Source organism: Monodon monoceros, unplaced genomic scaffold, assembly GCF_005190385.1.
Source record: "Monodon monoceros isolate NGI ecotype Baffin Bay Population unplaced genomic scaffold, NGI_Narwhal_1 Super_Scaffold_5, whole genome shotgun sequence".
Taxonomy (NCBI): Eukaryota; Metazoa; Chordata; class Mammalia; order Artiodactyla; family Monodontidae; genus Monodon; species Monodon monoceros.
In genome coordinates, this window is record NW_021703782.1 from 79,303,657 (window position 1) to 79,328,838 (window position 25,182).

The window sequence follows — 25,182 nt, forward strand, 5'->3', positions numbered from 1 at the left end:
ATAAATGTTTCTAAAGACCATTTAAATAAGTCCGGTATTTCTTTCTTTTATCCCTAAAGTAAAATGGATTATAAACAAATATTTGCTTGTAATCTTGGTTTTTGTCTCTTCCTAAAACTTATTTAAACTGCTTTATTTCTTTCACTAGCATGTTTCTTTTTCACACTCTTGCATCTTCATATCAAAAACACTGCTCATATTTCCAAGAATAGAAATGTAAGATAATATTTCTCTATTTTAACTGATGTAAATAGTGTTATCATTTTATATAAGCATTTAACAATGTTAGCACTGAAATGTCCTTGAGAAATATCTTCATGAAGACCTCTCACTTACTCGAGCCCCCACTGATTTTCCTATCTTCATTCTCCTCTAGGGTTTATCATGTGCAATCACACAGTTATATACCATTTTATATTCTTCAATTGCCACATGAATATTGTTTTCTCAGCTACATTTTCAGCTCCTAAAGCCAGGGTATTGGGTAGTCAATAAAAACCTTTTTAATGGTTGATTTTTGAAATGGTGTTTCTGTACCATAAATATCAAAATGAATTAGCAGTCAGTACTTCATTAGCCCTCCAAAGAATGAATTTAAATAGACTCCCCTTGCTAGGAGAAAAGCTTTTAAAGTAAATTACTTTAGAAGGATTGCCTTGCTGGTGTCTCCTTGTCTTCATGCCTGTGTTCCTGCCTTTCATTTCTAGCCCAATTTGGTAAAAGATAGATGTGGCTAGAAGTGTCTCATTTTTGTTATTCCTAAGATAAACCAGAGGAGTTGATGAGAAGAATTAACAGTCACCCAGCCCTTTGGGACACACAGTCCAGTTATCAACGTGTGGTGCTCCCATACAGACATTAACCCCTCTGACAGAAAAAGGTAGCCAGGTGATCAGAGGTCTCCTGGGCGAAAGGTGCAAAATGGTGACTATAATTTTGGCCTATTCAGTGAGCTTTCTTCCTCTTTTTCTCCCAAGGTCCCTCTCCTCTCATGTAACTGGGGGAAAGGGAGAGGGGTGAGAGCAGATATTAGGACGAAACAAGGACTTTGGACCAAAGATCCCAAAGGGTATGGTGAAGGTCAAAGCTTTTTCTTTCCCTTCTCTGTCTGAGGGTACACCAGCATTAAGCAGAATTCTTACAGGACATTTTGCCATTTTTATTATTTTTTATTGTTGAAGTTGGATGATGAGCACATGGGGATTCATTGGGTTACTCTTTCTTCTTTGAGTGTTTTAACATGTCATTAATATAAAAAAATTAATCATGATATATAGAATCACTTCCTCTCAGTGATAATGACCTCTACCCAGTCATAGATATTCTCAGTTTTTAGAGGTTAGTAAATTTTTCATTTCCACAAGCTTACCACTGGTTTCTAGACTACTTGGACCTACGAGCTTATTCATTGCTACAGCTGTGATAGATAATTCATCTGACCTCAAATAAAATGATTTTAGCAAGTTGGGTTCCTTGCAAAATGCTGTTTTATAATATTTAAAGTTAATATTATAACCACCTCAGAATTCAGCGTGAACTTGGATTTCTTTAAGTTGGTTTTGTGTGTTTTCCAAAGGTGACAAAAGTGGATGAAACCAGAGGGATGGCACATATTTATTTATTTACCCCCAAGAACTTCCCCGACCCTCACCGCAGTATCAATCGCCAGATCACAAACGCAGACTTGTGGAAGCATCAGAAGGATGTGTTTCTGAGTGCCATATCCAGCGGAGCTAGCTCCCCCAACAGCAAGAGTGCGAACACCTCCATTGTGGGCAACACTGGAGAGAATTTCAGAAAGAGCCTCTCGGATATCCTCAAAAAGTCGTTGGTAGACCATACCAGCTCTTTCTCCATGGAGGAGCTGCCACCTCCTGTCCACTTGTCCAAGCCAGGGGAACACATGGATGTGTACGTGCCAGTGGCCTGTCACCCGGGCTACTTTGTCGTCCAGCCGTGGCAAGAGATACATAAGCTGGAAGTTCTGATGGAAGAGATGATTCTTTATTACAGTGTGTCTGAGGAGCGCCATGTGGCAGTGGAGAAAGACCAAGTGTATGCTGCAAAAGTGGAAAATAAGTAGGTCCTTGGACAGACAGAGCCTTTTATTCTCCTCCTAAGAAAAACGTGTAGAATGATACCAAGAGTCCTTAATCCCTGCAGGGGGACTTGGAACTGCACAAATGGGAATTTTGAATGTGAAATAAGACCAATGAATTGTGCAATTTTCTTATATTTAAAATGATGCCATTTATCTAAAAATCTAATGACCCTAGTCCTCTTAAAAACCTCATTATATCTAAAGTGAATGTTTAAATATTTTTCTACTTTCCTGTGAGAAAAATATTTTTTTATTTAAGAAATAATGTGTTTTATTTAATGACTTTTTAAATTTTAAAAATAAAATGTTTAGGGGCTTCCCTGGTGGCGCGGTGGTTGGGGGTCCGCCTGCCGATGCAGGGGACGCGGGTTCGTGCCCCGGTCCGGGAGGATCCCACATGCCGCGGCGCGGCTGGGCCCGTGAGCCATGGCCGCTGAGCCTGCGCGTCTGGAGCCTGTGCTCCGCAACGGGAGAGGCCACAGCAGTGAGAGGCCTGCGTACCGCAAAAATAAATAAATAAATAAATAAATAAAATAAAATGTTTAGGGCTTCCCTGGTGGCGCAGTAGTTTAGAGTCTGCCTGCCGATGCTGGGGATGTGGATTCGTGCCCCGATCCGGGAAGATCCCACATGCCGCGGAGCTGCTAGGCCTGTGAGCCATGGCCACTGAGCCTGCGCGTCCAGAGCCTGTGCTCCGCAACAGGAGAGGCCACAACGGTGAGAGGCCCGCGTACCGCAAAAAAAAAAAAAAAAAAGTATAAGAAAACAAAGTCAGCCAACCAACATAACCCTTGTTAAACTACTTATGTATTTCTTCTAGTTTTTTTCCTATACATATTTATACAATTGGTATATTACTATATATAATTTCATACCTACTTTTTCACTTAACATAATTCTGTGAACATTTTTCCATGTGATGAGATTTCTTCATAAACATTTTAATGGCTAAATATTCCATCATATAGAGAAATCATAATTTACTTATCACTTTCTTTTGTAGGTTTTTTTCTCCCAGATTTTTCACTGTTACAAATAATGTTAAACTTAAATCTTTGTTCGGCTCTCTGATTATGTATTTATGAGATAGATTCCTAGAAGAGAAGTCACTTGTTTAAAGATTACAGGATTTTTGATGTATGCAGTCAGTTTCTCTCTAGAGAACTTGTGGCACCCTTTATAAGGTGCAACAGTGCCTATTTCACTGCTCTTTGGCCTTTGGACAGTGAGAATCATAATTCCTTACATTTGTTTTAGCACTTTCAGTCTGTTTTCTCACGTTTGCACATTTGGATCCACACTCTCCTCTGCTGAAACCCCCAGGATGTGCTGGTTCCAACCCAAGGAAGCCCAAGTTCCTCAAGCTATACGCTCACTCCGGGAAGCCCTGGACAATGGCACAAGCTCCCCGCTCCCCCTTCCCTTTGCCGGCTTTCTTAGGGGAAATGTGCCAGCTTATTTGACAATGCTGAACAAAAAGAACAATCTCTCCCCCTACCCTCCCTGTCCCAACACACAGACATACATACACACCCCCCAAAACTCAACTTGAAAGGTCAACTGCTTATTTTTTTTCTATAAAATGCTTTCATTCATTCTTTTGTTTGTTTGTTTTGTGGTACGCGGGCCTCTCACTGCTGTGGCCTCTCCCGTTGCAGGGCACAGGCTCCGGACACGCAGGCTCAGCGGCCAAGGCTCACGGGCCCAGCCGCTCCGCGGCATGTGGGATCTTCCCAGGCCGGGGCACGAACCCGTGTCCCCTGCATCGGCAGGCAGACTCTCAACCCCTGCGCCACCAGGGAAGCCCCTCATTCATTCTTAAGATAGCAAGTACAGGCATTTATAAAATTTTGTTATTTTTATGGGAGGAAAAAAACTAATTTTCAACACTTAAAAGTGAAAAGTATAATAGCTCTCATTCTAAAAAGAATTCAACTTATATGTCATAAGCTTTTCACCTTTAAAAAATATTTTTACTATGTCATGTTATTTACAATCATAAGCATAAATGGGTTCCAATTTGCCTCATCAGAACTCTTTGTTATTGGATAGTTTAATCTCAGTTAAAGCCAAACTAATGCTAACTCTTATCTGAGGAGCAGATTAATGATGATTAGTGGTGGGGAGGTGCCACTTGGAGGGAAGGATCATGTGAAGATCTCTGAACACTGGAGATCTGTAGTGTGGGACTTCAGACTCCAGCCCTACTCCCCCATGGATTGAACAGTTCTGCCTCAGGACTCTGGGGCTTTAATCAGTTAATTTGTCCCAGATAATCAAGGGATGTCTTATATATGGGAACAGATTATCTGATATTTTTTGAAACTTTATGAACTGAATCAATGTAAAGTGTTCAGAGCTTCTGTCTTGCTTACGACCCAGGACTATTTACTAAACCTTGTTCCCAGCTCTGGTAAGTTAAGATTTAGGAATTTCAGGAACAGTTTTGATTACAGTGATTTCCAAATCTATCCCAATTTAAGAATAACCTGGGCAGCCTATTAAAAATGCAGATTCCCCTTCCTCACCCCAGGCCTCCTGAGTCAGAACCTCTGGCAGTAGAACCCCAGAATCTGTGTTTTAAGTAAACTCTCCAGGTGATCCACATGTAGCCTTGCACTGAAATTGGTAATGTCGTCAAAACTGAAGCCTTTATTTAAGCTCTTAGTTTTGAAAGTTGAAAGCTAAATAGAAATGCAACACATAGGTTTCCTGATGGTTCTCTCCTCACAGCTCTGTACCTCTTATTTATAGACTAAAAGCACAGACCATCAGTCATTTGCCTTGAACAGTTTAAAGACAGTGATATTGGTGGAAACCAAATGTTTTTATCTCCTTTTACACTTATATGAATTAGCAACCTGCACCATACTGGCATTTCCACATATGGAAATTTCTCTTCAAATTAATCTAAAGTTCTTATCTTCACAGCTTATCTTCATTTTAAGAATACTTATAATGATGGCTGCCATTTGCCAACTGCCTGTTATATGCCAAATTAATGTGTTAGGCACTTCATATGTATTATTTCTGCAAGTAAATTAAAACTAAACATTACACATGAGATAATTGAGGCACAGAGAGGTTAAATAAAGAGCCCAGAGTTAACATGACTGAAAAATGGCTCAGTGGGACTCCAGCTCAGGTCTGTTTGGCCCCCAAAGGTCAGGTCTGTTTGGCCCTCAGGTCATGTACTTATTATGACACCTTTCTGTGTCCCTGTTGTCTCTGTGATTCATGGGTAATTGCTTGCTTCACTTTGGGCTTATCTGAAGGTTTCTAGAGTTCCTCCCAGAACCCCCCAATTATATACAGTGTTTGAAGTTGGCCTCTTTGTAGCTTTTTTTAAAAAATAAGTTTATTTTATTTATTTTTGGCTGCATTGGGTGTTTGTTGCTGCACATGGGCTTTCTATAATTGCGGTGAGCGGGGGCTACTCTTCGTTGCAGTGAGCAGGCTTCTCACTGCGGTGGCTTCTCATGTTGCAGAGCACGGGCTCTAGGCACGTGGGCCTCAGTAACTGTGGCACGAGGGCTCCGTAGTTGTGGCTCGCGGGCTCTGGAGCGCAGGCTCAGTAGTTGTGGCGCACGGGCTTAGTTGCTCCGCGGCACGTGGGATCTTCCTGAACCTGTGTCCCCTGCATTGGCAGGTGGATTCTGAACCACTACACCACCAGGGAAGTCCCGAAACCATTCTTTTTAAAGATATAGAGCTCATTACCGAGTCCAGTGGCTTCTGTTAACTCAATCCTAGTTGACCTCCCTGTAACATGGGATGCTTTACACTACTTGGTTTCTGCAGCATCACTCTTTTCAGGACCTCCTGCTGCCACCTACCTTCTATTCCTCAGTCTCCTTTTACTGGGTAACCTTCCTTTGCGTTAAATTTTTGTGTTTCCCAGGATTCTGTCCTCACTTCACTTTTTTCCAAACACTCTCTGCTGAAGCATTCTCATTCTCTCATAGCTTCATAAACTACCTTTATTTTGATGACCTTCCCCCCTACCAACTCTAATCTGTATCTCCTGCTTCAGCCATTCTCCTGAGCTCCAGACCTTTGATCCAGATGCTACCTGGATAGCCCTAAAGTATCTTGCCTGGAAGTCCCTGAATTAATGCATTCTCCATAGCTGGTCCCGCTTGCTTCTCTCTTTCCATCTTCCACACATGGACCTTGTCCCCAGAGTATGGCCATTTCCTGTCTCCCCGTCAAAGTGAAGGGATCTGCCAGCCTTGTCCTGATTGTGCTCTGTGGCACTGTTTCCTCCTGCTTAGTGGTGGTTTTCCTTTATTAGCTCCGTGAGGCCTGTAAAAGGGTATTGAGTGAACAAATTCCATCTAATGAGCCAGTGACAAAGCAGAGAATAGTAACCTTTGGAAAAGAAGAAGCAGTCTCTTTAAAAACTTCTACAACAGCATAGTTTTATATTTTAGTAAATAACATTTGTATTAATTTTCCTTTTTATCAAAAAATGTTGCCCTTAAAGCAGGTATTGACTTTGTGCGTTTTTTTCTTCCTTTTTACTCCAATGCACATCTAGGTGGTACAGGGTGCTTTTAAAAGGAATCCTGACCAATGGACTGGTGTCCGTGTATGAGCTGGACTATGGCAAGCACGAATTAGTCAACATAAGAAAAGTGCAGCCCCTGGCGGACATGTTCCGAAAGCTGCCGTTTCAAGCAGTCACAGCTCAACTAGCAGGTAACTTCTGGGGAATTTGGACTCATGACACAACAGTAGTATATATTGTCGTTTTGTCCTGGGTACAGAATCATTGGCCTATTGATAATTTTTAATGATCTCTCAAGGTCATGCCCTTCCACTATATCTGTTTCTGTTTTTCCATATTCCTTTCTGTCTCTGGTTTCATGTATGAGTATTTTTCTAAAACTGTAATCTTCGTACAGGTACAGTATTGCATTCTGCTTTCACACTATTACTTTTTGGGTGGTTGTTTGATGGTCCTGATAACAATTCTTAATAGCTGCAAAATATTCTGTTTAATCGTTGTTTCCCTATTGTTGAACATTTAGGTTGTTTACACTTTTATTGTAGTATTGAGGAAAAAAACCCACAGCTACATACATTAGCCAAAACAAGCAAATGGAAACAATGAGACAAATAACCAACAGGAGAACGTTGCGCGATTAAGATTTCATAATTTATTGCAGGAATTATAATGCATCTACGTAATGGACTTCCACAATTATAAAACATTCCTGGGTCGTAGAATATGACATTTTCATGGCCAAATCAGTTTCCACTTGCATCGCAACTAACAACACACAAGTGTGTGATTTCACCACACTCACACCAGCCTGTTGACTGTCATAAAATCTGAGGAGCTGAGTTAATAGGTGTAGAGTGGTACTTCTTTATGATACTGTCTGATGAGATTTGTTTTATCTTCTGTGAAGGCAGTGCAGATATCTGTGTGCCCTCTACCAGTAGGTAGCACGGGTGCCTAGCTGAAACTCCACCCAGAGAGCTGTCGCCGTGAGCAGAGGGTGCGGAGGCCAAGAGGGCTGAGGGGTGCCGACACCTCCAGTTGTCTGGAGGTCCTGCTGTGCTGGGATAGGGCGAGTTATGACCACATGAGCAACCCTCATTCCTCACCCCCCGCTCACCCCATACACTTAGCAGTGGCAGAACTGACTTGATCTCAGAAATGAGAGAAATTATGTATATAAATTCTTCTTATTGACAGCGTTTATTGAAGATATATATATGTAGATAGATAGATAGGTAGAAAGAGAGAGAGAGAGAGATTGCCTTATTTGAAGTATTTTCCAGTTTCTTTGTGTCTCCTACTAGAACTCAAAGGAAACTCCCATGGTAGACAGATATGAACCAAAAATGGCATCTTACACATGGCATGACTACCACTGATCTGCTTTGAACTCAAACTTCTAAATGGTTTCTTCAGAATTAATGGCTACATTTTTCATTTTCACTTTTTAACGTTCAGGTTTTTCTAACAACACATTTTGTTAAACATGACAATCAAACGGCCCAGTGAAGGGGTCTCCGTGAGGGAGGATCGCATGGCCCCATCATCCCCACCCCGGCTTCGTGGCCACAGTCACTGGTGTTCCCTGTGCAGGGGACTCTACAGCCTCTTCATTTCACTGAATTCGTGCCAGTGCTGGGAGGCTCAGACTCTGTTACAGTCACTGAAGCAGCAGCTTATAGACAGTTCTAGGCTTCTCTCATGGGAAATTCTTAGTGATCAAAGAATTTAGCCCACTCACTACACCGAAAAGTCTTTTAAATTATATGTGAAACTCCCAGACCTTCATCACTATGGGGCATAATTTATATATCTAATCTAACATATGTGAACTTAATTTATGTTAGTTAATAATACTTCTTGAAAAATACATATTCTTGTCTCAGTTTTGTTTTAAAACCTAATTCAGAATTCTCTAACTTGAGCTCTCAAGTTTAAAAGTCATGGGGATTTAGAAATGCATGGGACTTAAAATTCATCTGGTCCAACCACTTTATTTTACAAGAAGTAAACTGAGGCTTGAGAAATCAACTGGTTCCCTCACGATCATACCATTTGATAGAGGAAGAGCTGGGAATAGTAACTGAGTCTCCAGACTTTCATTCCAGTGCTTTTACCATGGTGATGTATGTAATTTAAAATACTATTGGTCTTCCCTGGTGGGGCAGTGGTTGAGAATCCGCCTGCCGATGCAGGGGACACGGGTTCGTGCCCCGGTCCGGGAAGATCCCACATGCCGCGGAGCGGCTGGGCCTGTGAGCCATGGCCGCTGAGCCTGCGCGTCCAGAGCCTGTGCTCTGCAACGGGAGAGGCCACAACAGTGAGAGGCCCCCGTACCACAAAAAAAATAAAATAAAATAAAATACTGTTAAGTGTATTAATTCTTCTTCTTCTTCTTTTCTTTTTTTTACTATATCTGGTTCATCAGGGGAAAAAATCTGTAAATAAGAGAAATGTCATTGATACTGATATTTCATTCTCCATCAGTCTATATCTACATATACTTTACGGAAATGGGCAGTCATTATTATAACTTCATTTTATATCACAGCATTAAATCTCAAATGAAATTTGAGTCTGTAGGTGAAGGTTTACAGAAATAACCCCATTCAGAATAGAAAAACTGTAAGCAAGACTGTTGTAAGATTCTTCAGCATCTGTTTTTCAGTTAGGCAAGTCCAAGCTGGTGTGTTTAACTACTTTGGGACTATTTAAATAGTTTTCCATTATAACGGGTCAAAGAAAGGCTCATTTGACCCCTCATTGATCTGCGAACTCCCTTCCTCTTAGGAGTGAAGTGCAGCCAGTGGTCTGAGGAGGCTTCGATGGTGTTTCGAAATCACGTGGAGAAGAAACCTCTGGTGGCATTGGTGCAGACAGTTATAGAAAACACTAACCCTTGGGACCGGAAAGTAGTGGTCTATTTAGTGGACACGTCACTGCCAGACACAGATATCTGGATTCATGATTTTATGTCAGAGTATCTGGTAGAGCTTTCAAAAATCAATTAATCACTGCTTCTGAGACCCTAACAACTAATTCAGATTTTTTTTAGCAATAACAAAATGTAGTAGGCTTTAAAAAAAAAAAATCTTACCTCTGCTACATGGCTCTGACTGCTGTGCGGGATTGAAAAGAATATGTTTGTGTTTGATGAAAGATATTTAACAAGTTTTGTTTTAACAGAGTTGACTTTTCAAAGAGAATTGCACTTGAATTATTACTATTAGAATAAAATGTTTATCAATACAAAAACTGACTTATCTTATCATTTCTAGGCTTTATGACCTTAAGGTGAAGAGTTTCCCTTTCTATTCATGTTGTCTTCCTTGTGGTGCTCGGTTCTTCTCCAGTTAGACTGAGAATTCCGTGACTTAACCCTACCCTGGGGTAGTGATGGGTCCCAAAGCAGGTGCTCACCACACCATGTGTAGTCTCTCCTGAGTCTTTAGCCCATCAGCATTGCTAGTGGTGCTGCTGGAGGAACAGCCCAGGCAAACCAGCACGTCCTGATCACCCCAGATCACCCCAAATCTTGGGTGGCTTATTGCCCAGAGAGTCTGGACTGAAAACGCAGGCCTTTACAGTCTCCCTGCCCAACCTCCCTGTTTACTACTCCTTGCGCCAGCCACACTGGACCTTCCCAAACCCCACGCATGTTCATCTAGGACTACTGATACTCTAAAGGAAGCCTCACTTCCCTCCAGACCACTCTTATTCTTTTCCCTCAGACTGCAGCTCATTTTCTCCCCACCATTTTTGTTTGTCAGTATCCTCCCTGACCTCCCAGTCTGTCCATGAAGCCTTCCCTGGTGCCCCTCCTACTGCACTGTACTTTGACTGTGCCCCTCGTGCTGCCCAGATCTCACTGAGCTTCATAGCATATAACTAGTTGTCTGTGCCAGTCACCCCAACTAGATTGTGAGCTCCTTGAGGGAGGGAGGGGTCTTAGTCATCTCTCTATCCAGTCATATCCCGGTAAATGTTTGACAGCTAGTTCTGGTGGGTGTGTGGCGGTCATGTGGGGAGTGAGCCTTGATTTGTAGTGTCTGACGATTCCCATGTTGTAAATATTCCTACCGCTGTTGCGTTCCACCTAACAATGTGACCTCACTGAATGTGGTGTTGGGAAAAGATGCACCCAAGCAGCTCTTGTGAGCTCTAGGATGGTGACCCCTTACTCAGTTTGACTGGGAAGCCTAAATTTTTGATTTTGAACATATACTGAATTTAAGCTAGTAGACCTCTGTGTGAAGATATGCATAAACTATTGGAAATATGGAGAGAAGGGGAGAAGACCAGGCCAGAGATAAAAGTTTTTAGTCATTTGCTTATTTTTATTTGAGAACATCTAGGAAAAGTAAGAACGGAAAGAAAATAAAGACCAGATGTTTCAAGTTTTTCATGTAAAATGTGTTGAAATTGTCTTTCCAGCTTTTTAAAATTTATATTTAGTATTTATAATTAAAGTGATTCAAAATTCAGGAATGCTCATGCCAGTGAGTTAAGTAATCATTTATGATAAAGTAAAAATATCCTGACACACAAATGTTTAAGTGAAATAAAGTAGTGTAAGTGTTTTTTTATAATGGTTTCTTTCCCTAATAACAACAACAACAAAAATCTTCAAATTGTCCACAGATAAGAAAGAAGTGGTTTGTACTTCACTAACTTTAGGAATGTTTCTATTACTTTTTAAAATAAAGCAATTAGTTGTGGATGTAACTGAAAAGTTAATCTGGTGCTGGGACAGTTTGACAGACAGTTGCCCCCCACCTCATACCATATTCAAAACTCAAGTCCAGGTGGACTGAAAGCCTAAACATGAATGGCCACTGTAGGAAGATAACCCAGGAAAATACCTTTATAATCCAGGAGCAGGAAAGATGTCTTAAACTGGATGCACAAAGTGCTAACAATAAAGGAAAAGATTGATATACAGTTGACCCTTGAACATGGTGGGGGGAGGGTATTTAGGGGCACCAACCCTCGCTGCTGTGGAAAATCCCCATGTAACTTCACAGTCAGCCCTCCTATATGCAGTTCCTCCGTGTCTGTGGTTCCACATCTTCAGATTCAACCATCCAGAGACGGTGCAGTACTGTAGTATTTTCTACTGAAGAAAATCCATCTATAAGTGGACTTGCACTGTTCAAACCTGTGTTGTTTCAGGGTCAACTGTACTAGACAAGATTAAAATGAAGAACACCTGTTCCTCAAAGACGTTATTATGAAGGTGAAAAGGCAAAGCACGGATTGGAGCACATGCATACATATATACATACAAAGCACACGCATATATACATACAAAGCACACGCATACATACATACAAAGCACATGCATACATACATATATATATATATATACACACAGAGAGAAAATAATAGATTACATATATTCAATAAACAAAAGAGTATCCAGAAGCAAAATGGGCAATACGTTTGGACAAACACTTTACAGAAGAGGAAATCCAACTGGCCAGTCAACATGAAAAGGTGCTCAACCCATTAGGACACAGGGAAATGCAAATTCAAAACTCAATGAGATACCGCTCATATGCCAGAATGGTGAAAATGTTTCCATTTTTGTTAATTCCAAGTGTGTTGAAGATGTGTGCGCTTGTGCAGGAGGATACTGGTAAAGAATGTTCACAGCAGCACTATTTGTAATAGCTAAAACCCAGAAACAACCTACATGTCCATTAATAGTAAAATGTATGTTTCTAAAAACTGTGATATATTCATGCAATGGAAACCTCTACAGCAATGAGAGTAAACAAACTACAGTCACGTGAGCCAACACGGATTAATCTCACAACATAGAGTTTCGCAAATGAAAATAAACTATGGAGGAAAGAGGCAAGCAAGGAAGTGATTACCGAAAGAGTCATGAAAGTGGTCAACTTCAGGAGGGAGTTGTGACGACCCGGAAGGGCACAGGTTGGCTTCTGGGCTGCTGGCAGTGTTGTTTCTTAACTTGGTGGTTGCAGCAGGTGTTCTCATGATAAAAATTCTTAAACCTGCACAGTTATGTTGTATGCCCTTTTCTTAAATGTTTGATTCCACAAAAAAAGGGTTTAAAATTTTAAATCTGAAATATTAAATCATTGCATTATTTTAAAATATATTGCACATGCCCCTTGAGAGGAATATTCTCATATACCCATGAGGGTTTTGTAATGTAGGAGTACATTTGCATGGAAACAAGATTTTAAAAAGGTGTTTCTCATTAGTAATCTGTACACCAATATTAAAAAGTTTATATTAATAGGGTCTATCCCACCAGAAACTATCCTATAATAATCCAAAGACACCTTATTTTCTGTCCACAAATTCCTTTTTATGAGCCATTTTTTAAATTAAAACACTTAAAGTTTCTGTTTGGGTTTAAGTGGTTTGTTCTGGAAAACATATTAGCCTTTTAAGAAAGTGGGGCTTTTGGAAACAAAAGCAAAAATAAACAAATGGTACTACATCAAACTAAAAAGATTTGCACAGTGAAGGAAACTTATCAACAAAACAAAAAGGCCACCTACAGAATGGGAGAAGATATTTGCAAATGATATATCCAGTTAGGCATTAATATCCAAAATATACAAAGAACTCATACAACTCAACATTTTAAAAAAACGATTAAAAAAAGGGCAGAAGATCTGAATAGATATATTTCCCCATCTGTATAAGGAAGACATACAGATGGCCAATAGGCATATGAAAAGATGCTCAACATCACTAATCAGGGAAATGCAAATCAAAACCGCAATGAGATATCACCTTACCCCTGTCAGAATGGCCATCATCAAAAAGACAAGAAATAAGTGTTGGTGAGGATGTGGAGAAAAGGGAACCCTAGTACAGCGTTAGCAACAATGTAAGTTGGTGCAGCCACTATGGAAAACACTATGGAGATTCCTCAAAAAAATTAAAAATAGAACTAACATACTATCCAGCAATTCCACTCCTGGGTATTTAGCCAAAGAAAACAAAAACACTAATTTGAAAAGATATATGCACCCTTATGTTCATTGCAGCATTATTTACAGTAGCCAAGATATGGAAGCAACCTAAGTGCCCATCAACAGACAACGGATAAAGAAGATGTACATAAACACAATGGAATATTACTCGGCCACAAAGAAGAATGAAATCTTGCCATTTGTGACAACATGGACGGATTTAGAGGGTATTATGCTAAGCGAAATAAGTCAGATAGAGAAAGACAAATACTGTATGATTTCACTTATATGTGGAATCTAAAAAAGCAAAACAAATGAACCAACATAAAACAGGAATGGAGTTATAGACAGAGAACAAACAGGTGGTTGCCAGAGAGGAAGGGGTTGGAGCGAGGAAAGAAATAGATGAGGGAGATGAAGAGGTACAAACTTCCAGTTGCAAACTAAGTCAAGGGTATGAAATGTACAGTGTGGAGAATTTAGTCAATAACTATGTCATATTTTTGTATGGTAACATATTGTAACTAGACTTATGGTGATCAGTTTGAAATGTATAGAAATATCTAACCACTATGTTGTGCAAAAGGAATTAACATGTTGTAGGTCAATTATACTTCAAAAACAAACAAGCTCATAGAAAAGAAGATCACATTTTTGTTTGGGGGGAGGATTGGATGAAGGCAGTCAAAAAGTACAAACTTCCAGTTGTAAGATAAATAAGTGCTAGGGATAAAATGTACATGATAAATATAATTAACACTGCTGTATGTTATATATGAAAGTCTTTTAAGAGAGTAAATGCTGAGTTCTCATCACAAGAAAAATTTTTTTTCTTTAATTTTGTATCTATGTGAGATGATGGATGTTCATTAAACTTATTGTGATAATCACTTCATGATGTATGTAAATCAAATCATTATGCTGTACACCTTAAACTTATACAGTGCTGTATGTCAATCATATCTCAATAAAACTGGAAGAAAAAAAAGGTGGGGCTTTTGGGGTTGTTTTGGTTATTTTAAGTCGTATTTTGGATACTCTATTCTTCCAGTATAGAGGGAATGCATTTGCCTCTGTTGGAACTGGATGTTCACAAAATGATCGTGACTAAAGCTTCGGCTCAAACCGGACCTAGCTGGGCTGCTGATAAGACCGGATGGGTCGTTGCTTCAATCAAAGGAGGTAAAGGTGCAGCAACCGCTTGGCTGGCTTTGCTCCATCCAAGGACCTACCGATTCTTACATCTTAGACCACACAGGAATAAAACTCCTCCCACCTTTTTCCAGATAACTCTACCTGGTACAAGTGGGGAAACCTAGACGCAGACAGGAGGCGACGCGCACCCACTTGGCCGCGGACCCAAGCTTGGGGCGGCCAGGGTCCCTGCCCCGCGCTTCCCCTTGTGGGCGTCTCTCCCCGGCAGGGGACTGCGCGCTGCGCCCCGGCGCCCCCGAGTGGAGGGAGAGGTAAGGAAGGCGAACTGGGCGGGCGGGGCGAGGCGCGGTGACTGCGCAGAGCCGGGCCCGCCCCTGGCTCCCACCCCCGGAGCCCACAGCGCCCTCCCGCTCGCGGCCGCCCGGGAGCTCTTCCAGCCCCGCGCTCCCCTCACCCGCCTGCCGCCCGCGCTCGTCCCGCCGCCGCCCGCGCCCGCGCCAGCCCCCGCGGCTCCACTGACCGGTAAGTGTCCCACCGGCCAGGGGTCCCCCTCGCGCTCGCGGGGCTCCCTGCCCCCTCGCCGGAGCCCCAGCCATATCTGGGCAAAATATTCAGCTGTCGCCGCCGCCGCCAAGAGGGACTGAGCGTGGCTCCCTCTATAAATAGCCGCCGCCTCGGGTTGCCTCCGGGGCTGGGGAGCCCGGGTCTCGGGGTCCGGAACCGGGCGCTCGCCTCCGCGCCACTCGGCGCGCGTGGCCCCGGCCAGGGCGCCCTTCCCTCTGGACCCCGACGCCGCGTCTGTAAAAGGGAGAAGGACCTGGGGGCTCTCGAGGAGCAGCGCCGAGGGCGGGGGTCATGGCGGGGCCGGCGTTCCAGCTGCGCGCTTGACTCCAGCGCGCAGTGGCTAGGCGCCCCGGGCGCTCTGTTGGGTACAGGTGCCGCCGAGCGCTGCACTCAGGCGCGGCCTCCCCGCCGGCTGCAGAGAGTGGAGGTGGGAGTGGGGACGCATTGGCACAAGTGAACGTGATACCCGGGTTCGCGCTGCGCCTGTTTGCGGCAAGAAAACTTTCCCAAACTGCGTGGGATGACAAGGTTTAAAGCACCACCGTTACGCGCCTTTCGCGCGGAGGTGGAAAGAAGAGGGGAAGAGCCTGGAGGCAGGAGTTCTCTGGCTATCGCCAACTCACTGGGTGAACTTGACAAGCCTTCTCCCTTCCCTGGGTCTCGGTTTCCCCATTTGTAGGAGCGGGGTTTGGTTCCCGCGATAGAGCTCGTGGCCAGGGCCGTGAGAGCAGTAGGGCGCGCTCTTGACCGCCGGCGCTCCCCCCACCTGTTCACCGGCTCTGGGCCTGAGACGCTGGAGGCACAGCCGCGCATATCCGGAAGGGTTGCGGAGACCAGAGACTTTGGCGGTCCCTCTGACTCGGATCTTATACTAAGACCCAGTAGGACCCTCGGAAAGCCTGGGCAGTACACACCCAGGAAGCGCGCTCCACGGTGATTATGGGCATCTGTGCTGGGTGGCAGCCATCACCTTCGCAAAGAAGCTTGTGAGTCAAACAGCTTTAGACCCAATGAACTGAGCAGGGCTAGAGGCTCCAGTCCAGCCGCTCCCTGGCTTCTGTTTCCCCGACTATTTGGTGTCTGTGATGCTGCCTCGGAGCTCTGCAGGCACACCCCCTCCCCATCTTTTCTAGCCTTGACCTTGGCCCTCTCAAACTCTTGCATATTACCTGGCCTAAACTTTTCCCTGTAGAATCACAAAACCAGACCCTAATCCAGGTTCTGGGCCCTCAGTGGGGGAACCCAAAAAATTCCCATTTTTCACCCAGTGGTGACAAACATTTTGTTCCTGGCGAGGGGCTGCAGAGCCCCCTGCTCAAGGTCACACGCTGCTGGACATGCCAGGCAGTCTCCACCAGCCTTTCTCATGTCTTTCCTGACACTTCCTGCTGCTCAGGCAGGTCTTGGGGATCTGTTCAACACCCCCTGTTCTTTGGTCTGCTGCTGTCCAGGACTTCCCCTTGCTCAGACAATAACGCCCTCATCTTGAAGTTTCATTTTTGTTTCTACTTTACTTTCTATCATATATTTTTTCCAAAGCCATCTTAAAGCCTCACAGAATTAAGAGGAAATGGAGACAAATAGTGAGGTTCTCATCAATTCGAGCCACACAACAAACAGGCAGAGAGTGAAAGCAAGGAGTGCTGTCACTTAGATGTGTTAATTCTATTTAATGAGCCAGTCTTGCAAACCCACGTTTTAGAAGATCCTGGCTCTTAAGTTCCTCCCAGCCTAAGTAGAAAGCCAGTGTCCTCTAAAAATAGCCTCCGCCCCACCTTATCAGGGTCTCACAGTTTCTCCCTCCTCCAGGGTTGGGCTGCTTCCTGCTGCTCAGCAAAAAAACCACAAAAACTAAGAGTAGGTAGTGGCAGCTCTGAGTAATGGGCTGACCTGGAGATTAGGACACCTGGCTCCAGCCCCAGCTCTGCCACCCACTTAGAGTGACCTTGAGCAATGAGGGGGTGGGCAAGATGCTTTCCAGTGGACCTGGAATTAAGAGGACTCAGAGCTTCCCTTGGAAGACTTTCTATCATGAGAAAAGTGAAGCGCCAGGGATGAAATCCAGGGGAACTCACCCTATTGAAGAGGAAGGAAAGAACGGGAGAAACTGGTTCCCAAGAGCCAAGGGAGGAGAGAGATTGGCAGTGCCAGCTGGTGCAGAGAGACAGAGGGGAAGAGGACTGGGAAAGGGCCACCATGATTGGGTGACTTTGGCCAGGGCATTGCAGAGGGTTCAAAAATGGGATCTGCCACTGCTTTACTGAAGCCAGTGACCCAGCCTGTCTGAGCCCGTTTCCTCCTCTGTACAAGGGGATAATAATAGCATCCATTTCAGATGGGTTGCTGTTGGGATTAAGGGGGATGATGCAGGAAAAGCCCTTGGTCCTGTGCTTGGTACCTGCAATGATGTTAATGCTAGTGAGAGGAAGAAGAAGCTAATGGGAGCCGAAGATTTGGAGACAGAGCCCACAGCTCTTCTAAAAGCTTGGAGGAGAAAGGAAGGAAGAGAGAAGGTAGTAGGAGCTGGAGACAGGGCCGAAAGGGGAGGCGGGTGTTTCTGGGCTGAGGAGTGTGAAAAGAGGCAGAGATAGACCTGGGAGAGGGGAAGAGGTGAAAAGAGCATCTAAGGGACATGCACATGGGAGGACTGAGGGCCTTCCTTAATGACCTGCTGAATGTCACAGGCTCTAAAATCACATTCCTCTAGATTCAGGCTGAGCAAAGAAAGGGTAAAATGAAGCCAGTCCTGGCTCAGACCCTGGTGTCCTCTTGGGAGACTTCAGTATCTGTGAAGGAGGGTGGTGATGGGCCGCAAAGGATAGTTTGACTCTGTCCAGAGGGCTCACGACCTTGGCTTGCTTGTTTCTGAAATGACGTCACGTATCGATGACTCCTGCTGAGCCCAGTCATAATGACCTTTTCCAGTCAGTGTTTTGATTTTTCTGTCTTACTAATGGACCAGCCAGGCTGCCAACATTTCTAAAGAGGCCAGTTCACTCTTCACTTAAAGCCAAAACACCAAGTAGATCAATTATTTGGCTGCTAGGAGCCATTATCAGTTTAAAGCGACAGGCTTGTTTGTATGGAAAAACATGAAGCAGATGGCATAATTTGGGGACCATTTCCTGTCTCTTGTTTTGTTTTGTAAAATCCTCCTTTGGTTAATCATGATAAAACCAGACTTTCTTTGCTCTTAATGATAACGAAAGAATGAGCTCACTGGAGTCAACCTAGGACAGTCTAGGAGGTTTTCTTCGATGTTAGGAGGTGCTGGATCTGTTTTTGATCTGAAAAACGAAACAAACTCAAGCATTTCTTTTGTTTCTCCTTTTCTTACATCCTTTCTCTTGGAGAAAAAGAGATTTGTGAAAGTGCTGTCTCTGTTTCAGTTCTTCCTTCTCAGATCCCCAGCCCCAGCCACCGCTCACTCCGGGGCTTCTAGGGAGGTGTCTCCAGGACTGTTCCTGGGAGATGATTCTTGTGGGTGATGAGGCAGAAATCCTCTTGGCCTCACTCAGCCTCCTTCATGGACTCATCTCTTCACATCCCTTAAATATTAGTGCCACTCTCAACCCTATTCCTTTTCACCCCACACCCTCCTATAGTCCCATCCACTCCCAGGGCTCCCACTACTCCCTATACACTCAGAACTCCCAAATTCCTGTGTCCAGCCTGGACCACGCTCCTCAGCTCTAGGCATCCGTGACTCCAGCCTAGGGGACAAAGCCAAGAGGGTGTCCCAAAGGCACTTCACACCCAACAGGCCCAACTCAGGCTCACCACCCAGTCTCCCTCCAGGGTCCCCCCTTCTTGGTTAACAGTAACACCATCCACCCAGGCTCTGAGCCAAAAACCTCCATACCTTTCACCACCCCATTCATTTGGTGAAAAGTCCTATCAATTCTGCCTTCCTTAACATCTCTTCTATTCATCTCTATCCCCAGTCGAGTACTTTGTCATCTCTCGCCCTGAGCTATTAGCAGAGCCTCTTAAGAGTCTTTCTGCGCCCTCCCGTCTTTTCTCTCTCTCTCTTTTTTTAACCCCAGTCTTTTCTTCTCATGCTGCTGTTAAAAGAGTTTTGTGAAACGTAGCTCGGATAGTGTTATTCCTCTTCATTCAGGGATTCCCCATTTCCTACCAGATTCCTTGGCATCCGACACGAGGACCATCTAAGATGTGGCCCCAAGCTACTTCTCCAAACCATCTCCTGACATGCCCCCCAGTTCTCTACACCTGGTCATGGTGCAAGCATATGTGACTGCATGCCTTGCTGCCTTTGCCCCTGCTGTTCCTTCTGCCTGGAATGCTGTCCTCTTCCTTCTCAACCTGGCAAACTTGTAATCCTCCTTTAAATCAAAGCGCCTCATTGCCCCACCTGTGCTCCCACAGCCCCCTGAATGGACCTCAGAGAACCAGCCATAGTGTGTTCTAAGGGTGACCAGCTGCTTACATCCTTATCTCTGACTAGACTGATAGATCCTTGAGGGCAGAGTTCATGGCTCATTTACTGATATTTCTGCTTCCCCAGTGTCGGGCTCAGAGCTCAGCGCTTGGCAGAGTGCAAGGATTTTATGTTTTAATTCGTGACTGATCACTGAATGAAAGAATATGTAAAAGACTAAGCAAATGAAAGCCCTGAGGTAACCGTGACAATCACACAACGTTATCTACATGTTTTCCCATCCCACCACCCCGTCAGCTCCGTGAGGGCAGAAACCACACCTGTTCTGCTCCCCACCAACCCTGCAGCCCCTCAACCCCCTCACAATAAATAGAATGAACCCATGATCTCATCTGAAACTCACAGTAATCCTGTAAGGGAGGAAGGGCCGGTATAATGACCCCTTTTTATAGATAGCATAGTGAACCCCAATAGGAATTATTCCAGGTCATCCAATTGGGATGTGTATTCCAGAAAAACCCAAGTGCTCTCCAGGGTTTGGTAAACTTGAGAAATCAGAATCCTTGTGTTCTACACTAGTGCTTCTCTAGCATTGGAGATACTCAGGATCTTGTTAATGCAGATGCCGGCTCAGTAGGCCTAGGAGGGGACCTGAGACTCTGAATCTCTAACAAGCTCCTTGTTTCTAATAAGCTTATTAAATAATAGGCTTCATAATTCCTAATAAGCGCTAATACACATCATAATGTGAGGCTTATCCTGCATACACTGACCACCAGACTTTGACCATCAAGGTGAGTGCTGATTATCTCAAAGTTTTCCCTTGGCCTTTGCATTAAGATAGTATTTGTAGGGCTTCCCTGGTGGTGCAGTGGTTGAGAGTCCGCCTGCTAATGCAGGGGACACGGGTTCGTGCCCCGGTCCAGGAAGATCCCACATGCCGCAGAGTGGCTGGGCCCGTGAGCCATGGCCGCTGAGCCTGCACGTCCGGAGCCTGTGCTCCGCAACGGGAGAGGCCACAGCAGTGAGAGGCCCGCATACTGCAAAAAAAAAAAAAAAAAAAAAAGATAGTATTTCTATTAAAATCTACAAATGAATTCATTTAAGCCTTGACTCAAAGTCAAAAATCAAGGGCTCTTTCTGGGATTTTGTTGTTGTTGTTTGGTTGTTTTGTTTTTGTCTTTATGAGCAATGTACGGGGCATGAGGAGCATGATGGGGCACGTGCAGGGGCTAGAAGAACGCGGTGGAGCATGTGGGGCATGGGGGCGGGACGTGTGGTGCGTGGTGGGCACGTGGGAAGGCCCAGGTGATGGGATGCACAGGGGGCGGGGATTGGTGAGGGGGCAGGTGATTGGGGGCGGGGCTTGGGGGCACGTGGCTGCAGCATGTTGGCAAGGAGGAAGTTCCAGGGATGGCAGGCAGCGGGAAGGGTCAGGCTTGCAGCTGCGGGTTCTTTCCACCTACTTCTGCCTTCCTGGCTTCTCCCTTGCTTTCCGGAGAAATTTAGGCCCAGACAAGGCTTTAAGGTCACACTGCCCAGTTCCTGGTCAGCCTAGAAACCCCCCTGAGCGCCAGAGCTCCAGGCTTCCGTGTCCGATTGGCTTTTTCAGCGCACACCGCTTACAAGTTTGCTATCTATGAGCGCAAGGTGAGCACCTGGCCCGTGCCGGGGTGGGAACCGGACTCCCGCCTCAGAAGCACTCAAAAGACAACAGAGAGGAGAGTCAGGAAGGCGGACTTCCTCCACACAAACCTCGGAAGATTTAAAAAGTCAGACTGAATGGAAACATTGCGCACATTTGTTTCTGGGTTTTATACTACGTTCCACTTACACCATTAAAAGGGTATGAGGTTGCTTAATGAACCGGCATAGGCAACATAACTGATGAGAACAGAAAAGAGAAAGCAAGGAGGGAGGGAGGGCAGAAAACTTGAAAATTAGGATCATGAAGCTCTGAGAATCTGATGGGAGCCATGGACTCTTGCTCCAGAAAAATGAATATATCCATGCACACAACAGTTTGCATGTCATTTGCGTGGGCGCATGGGTCTCCCTGAAGGCCTTTCAAAATGCCCAACACAGATTAAGGAGAGAAAATATGCCAGTGTCCTAGCTGAATGACGGCAACTCTATTTGGACACTCAAATCAGCTGAAGGGGAAAGGGAGAAGCAATGAACTGGAGACCACATCATGTCTGATTAAAAAAGACCAGTCCTTCAGGAGAAAGAAATGTTTTCTTAGCCCTAATTCTCAGAGTGTTGGGAGGCAGTTTTGCATAGTGGTTAAGAACATACCTCCCTGGGTTCAAATCTAAGGTCTGTCAGTTATGGGCTGCATAAACTCAGGTAACTTTTAACTCCCTGTGCCTCAGTTTCCCCATCTGTAATATGGGGTTATTGTGGGGAATCTCTATTTGCACATGTATGAAGTGGGCTTGTTGTGGGGAGTAAATTAGTTATTATATGTAAAATGCTTAAGTCAGTGCCTGGGACATTGTTAGTGTTATAAAAGTGTGAGCTGTTATGGGAAGGCAGCATGGAGCAGTGGTAATGAGTACACATTGCCCCCCTGGATTCAAATCCCGGCTCTACTACTTACTAGCTTTGTTACCTTGGTCACTGTAGTAGGTTAAATAGTATCCTCTGAAAAGTCATGTCCACCCGGAACCTCAGAAAGTGACCTTCTTTGGAAATAGGGCCTTTGCAGAAGTAATTAGTTAAGCTGAGGTCATACTGGGCTAGGGTGGGCCCTAAACCCAATGACTGGTGTCCTTATGAGAAGTGGAGTGGACATACACAGGAAAGAAGACCACGTGACAATAGAGGCAGAGATTGGAGTGATGTAGGTACAAGCCAGGGAATGCCAAGGATTGCCAGCAGTCACCAGAAGCCAGAGAAGCAAGGTACAGAGTCTCCCTCAGAGCCTGCAAAGGGAACCAACCCTGCCCACATCTTAATTTCCAATTTCTGGCCTTCCGACTGCAACAGGATACATTTCTGCTGTTTTAAGCCATCCACTTGGTGGTAATTTGTTATGGCAGCCCTAGAAAACTGATGCAGTCAGATTACTGCATTTCAGTTTCTTCAGCTAAAATGGGAATTAAAAAGTACCTCCTTCAGAGTTATTAGGATTGCATGAAATTATCCACGTAAAGAGTTTAGCACTGTGGCTAGTATGCGGTACGTACAGAATAATGCATGCTGTTAGAAGGTACATTGACATAACAGGCAATGGTAGCCTCAAGGATGGTGTTAATAGCATTCTGTTGTATGTCTACATTATAATTCATTTACCCAGTGCCCTATTGATGAACTTTTATGTGGTTTCCAGTTTTTTGCTAAGATAGATAATAACCAGATGATTTGTACATATATCTTTGTACAATTCAGTGAGTAAACTGGCAGGATAAATTCCTAGAAGTGGAGTTGCTATGTCAAAGCGTGTGTGCATTTGGATAGATATGACTTAACTTGCCTCAAGAGAGGGTGTACCAGTGTGTCCTTCTATTCTGTGTGAGAATGTTGGTCTCCTCCACATCTTGTCAACACCAGAGATTCTCAGACTTTTTCAGAACTGATGTCTCCTCTCTCAATTTACTTTTATTATGGGTGGGTTTCATTCTCTGTTCATAGGCTTATTAGCCGTTGGTGTTTCTTTTTATGTGAATTGCCTGTTCTTTTCCTCTTCCCACATTTTCACTGGACTCTTTTTTTTTTTTTTTTTTTTTAATTTAGGAACTCTGTTAAAAAAAAATTAGCCCTTTGTTCAACGTGCGACAAATATTTTCCCCCCAACTTGCCTTTTGCCTTTTGGTATTGCCCACGCTACTTTTCATATTGACTTTGTAGAAGATACAAAAACATGCTTCCTAAACCTGTGCCTATGTTAACCCCTGCTGTGAGGCGAGGTGGCAAAGTTCACGTGTATGAAATGGAGAGTGAGAACAGGAGTTAGTTCACAAGCTTTTCTACAAGCCAGCTTTTATTCCACCGAGGCTTTTGTCTTAAGGCTGTCAAAGTCAGTAATAATGCCAAGCATTCATTCATTCACTTATTCAACAAAACTGACTTCAGCACCTGAGAGAAGCAGGGACCAGGGGAGACAAGGATGCTTGCCTTCAAGTAGCTTTCAGTCTTGGGGGGTGGGGGTGGAGTGCAATAAGATGATGCTTCTAATGACAGAACTCTGACGGCCCCTCCCCTTGGCATTAGTATTTGGCTTGCTAGTACCCTTTTCAGCTGGTGTGGAGAAAGAGGCCATGGAAGAGGCAGAGGCTGGTGAGAGCGCGTGGTGGCCTGAGCCAGGGCAGTTGCAGAGAGGTGGGGAGAAGGAACCACAGAGTGGAGTATGGCAGGGTTTGCAGGGCCGGTGGGCAGGCCAGCTGGGACAGGGCGATGGGTTCAGCATCTTTTCCTGGAACCCTCTTGCTTACAATGATTCGTTCAGTGACTCATACACCGTGATGACCTCAAGAGGTGCAAAATGAAAACACACAATGGTGCATGCACACACACGTGCTTTTCTAATTTAAACCCTTTGACAGCTTTGACGTGTGGACCTTTGAGGCTCCGTGTGAACTGGGATGGGGCCCAGAGTCACTGCAGAGAGTGACGGAGTCAAATGCTGTGTCTTGTTTCCCTGCTTTTTTCGGAAGGTACTTTCCCGTATGACTAAGAGAATGAGATCAGCCAGGGAGAATAATGCAAACAGGCCAGGAAACAAGTCTTTTTTAAAGAGAGCTGATCATCTCTGAGTCCCCATGCTCTCCACTCAGTGGCTCCAAACATGTCTTACATAACAGAACCAGGCCTTCATAGGCCTGAAATCTCATCTCGTCAACTCCTAAAACCCACCATCAGTCGAGACGTCAGCCGTCTCTGGAAAACCTCATCTAGGGCTCTAGCATCTCTGCTCACATGCCTGGCATAACAAGCGCTCACCACCTCCTGAATCAGCCCAGTGCCTCCTTGGACATTTTTTATTTTTAGACAATTCATTGCGCTGATCGGAAATCCATGTCCTGGTCACCTCAGTAAATCTATGTCTTCTGAGCGCTGGCATCCACAGACCACTTTTGTTCCTTCTTCCCCAGGTCAGCCCATTAGAAGTTTGCAGAGTGTGACCATGTTCCCCCGGCCCTTCAACTGTTCTTCATATGACACCCTGCCCCCCTTCTCTGGACTCGGCCAGCACCACTCAAGAGAAAAGGCCCAATTCACAGGAGAGGTCGCCCATATGGCCAGTAGGCATATGAAACGTGCTCAGCATACTTAGTCATCAGGGAAATGCACAATGAGATACCACTACCCACCCGCCATAATGGCTAAAAAGGAAAGTACCGACAATACCAAGAATTAGCAAAGATGTGGAACAACTGGAACTCTCAAACCCTGCTGGAGGGGATGTAAAATTGTACAATTACTTTGGGAAACTTTCTGACAGTACCTACTGAAACTAAGTGTATGCCAACTCTGTGATCCAGAAATTCTG

The 25,182-nt window shown here is 44.4% G+C and overlaps 2 protein-coding genes across 6 annotated transcripts in view; both read left to right on the plus strand.

Annotated features, from left to right (window-relative positions):
• TDRD7 (tudor domain containing 7) overlaps positions 1-9,860 on the plus strand; it is a 102,627-nt gene extending 92,767 nt beyond the window's left edge. For all 5 annotated transcript variants that reach the window (XM_029203040.1, XM_029203041.1, XM_029203042.1 and 2 more), the window contains 3 exons: positions 1,577-2,079; positions 6,642-6,802; positions 9,402-9,860. In XM_029203040.1, the coding sequence (XP_029058873.1) occupies positions 1,577-2,079; positions 6,642-6,802; positions 9,402-9,622 (885 nt within the window). In that variant the 3' untranslated portion in view covers positions 9,623-9,860. The remainder of the gene's footprint in view (positions 1-1,576; positions 2,080-6,641; positions 6,803-9,401) is intronic.
• Positions 9,861-15,096: 5,236 nt separating this feature from the next.
• TMOD1 (tropomodulin 1) overlaps positions 15,097-25,182 on the plus strand; it is an 80,789-nt gene continuing 70,703 nt past the window's right edge. Inside the window, exon 1 of the mRNA XM_029202943.1 lies at positions 15,097-15,244. The gene's annotated coding sequence lies outside the window, so the exon portion shown is untranslated. The remainder of the gene's footprint in view (positions 15,245-25,182) is intronic.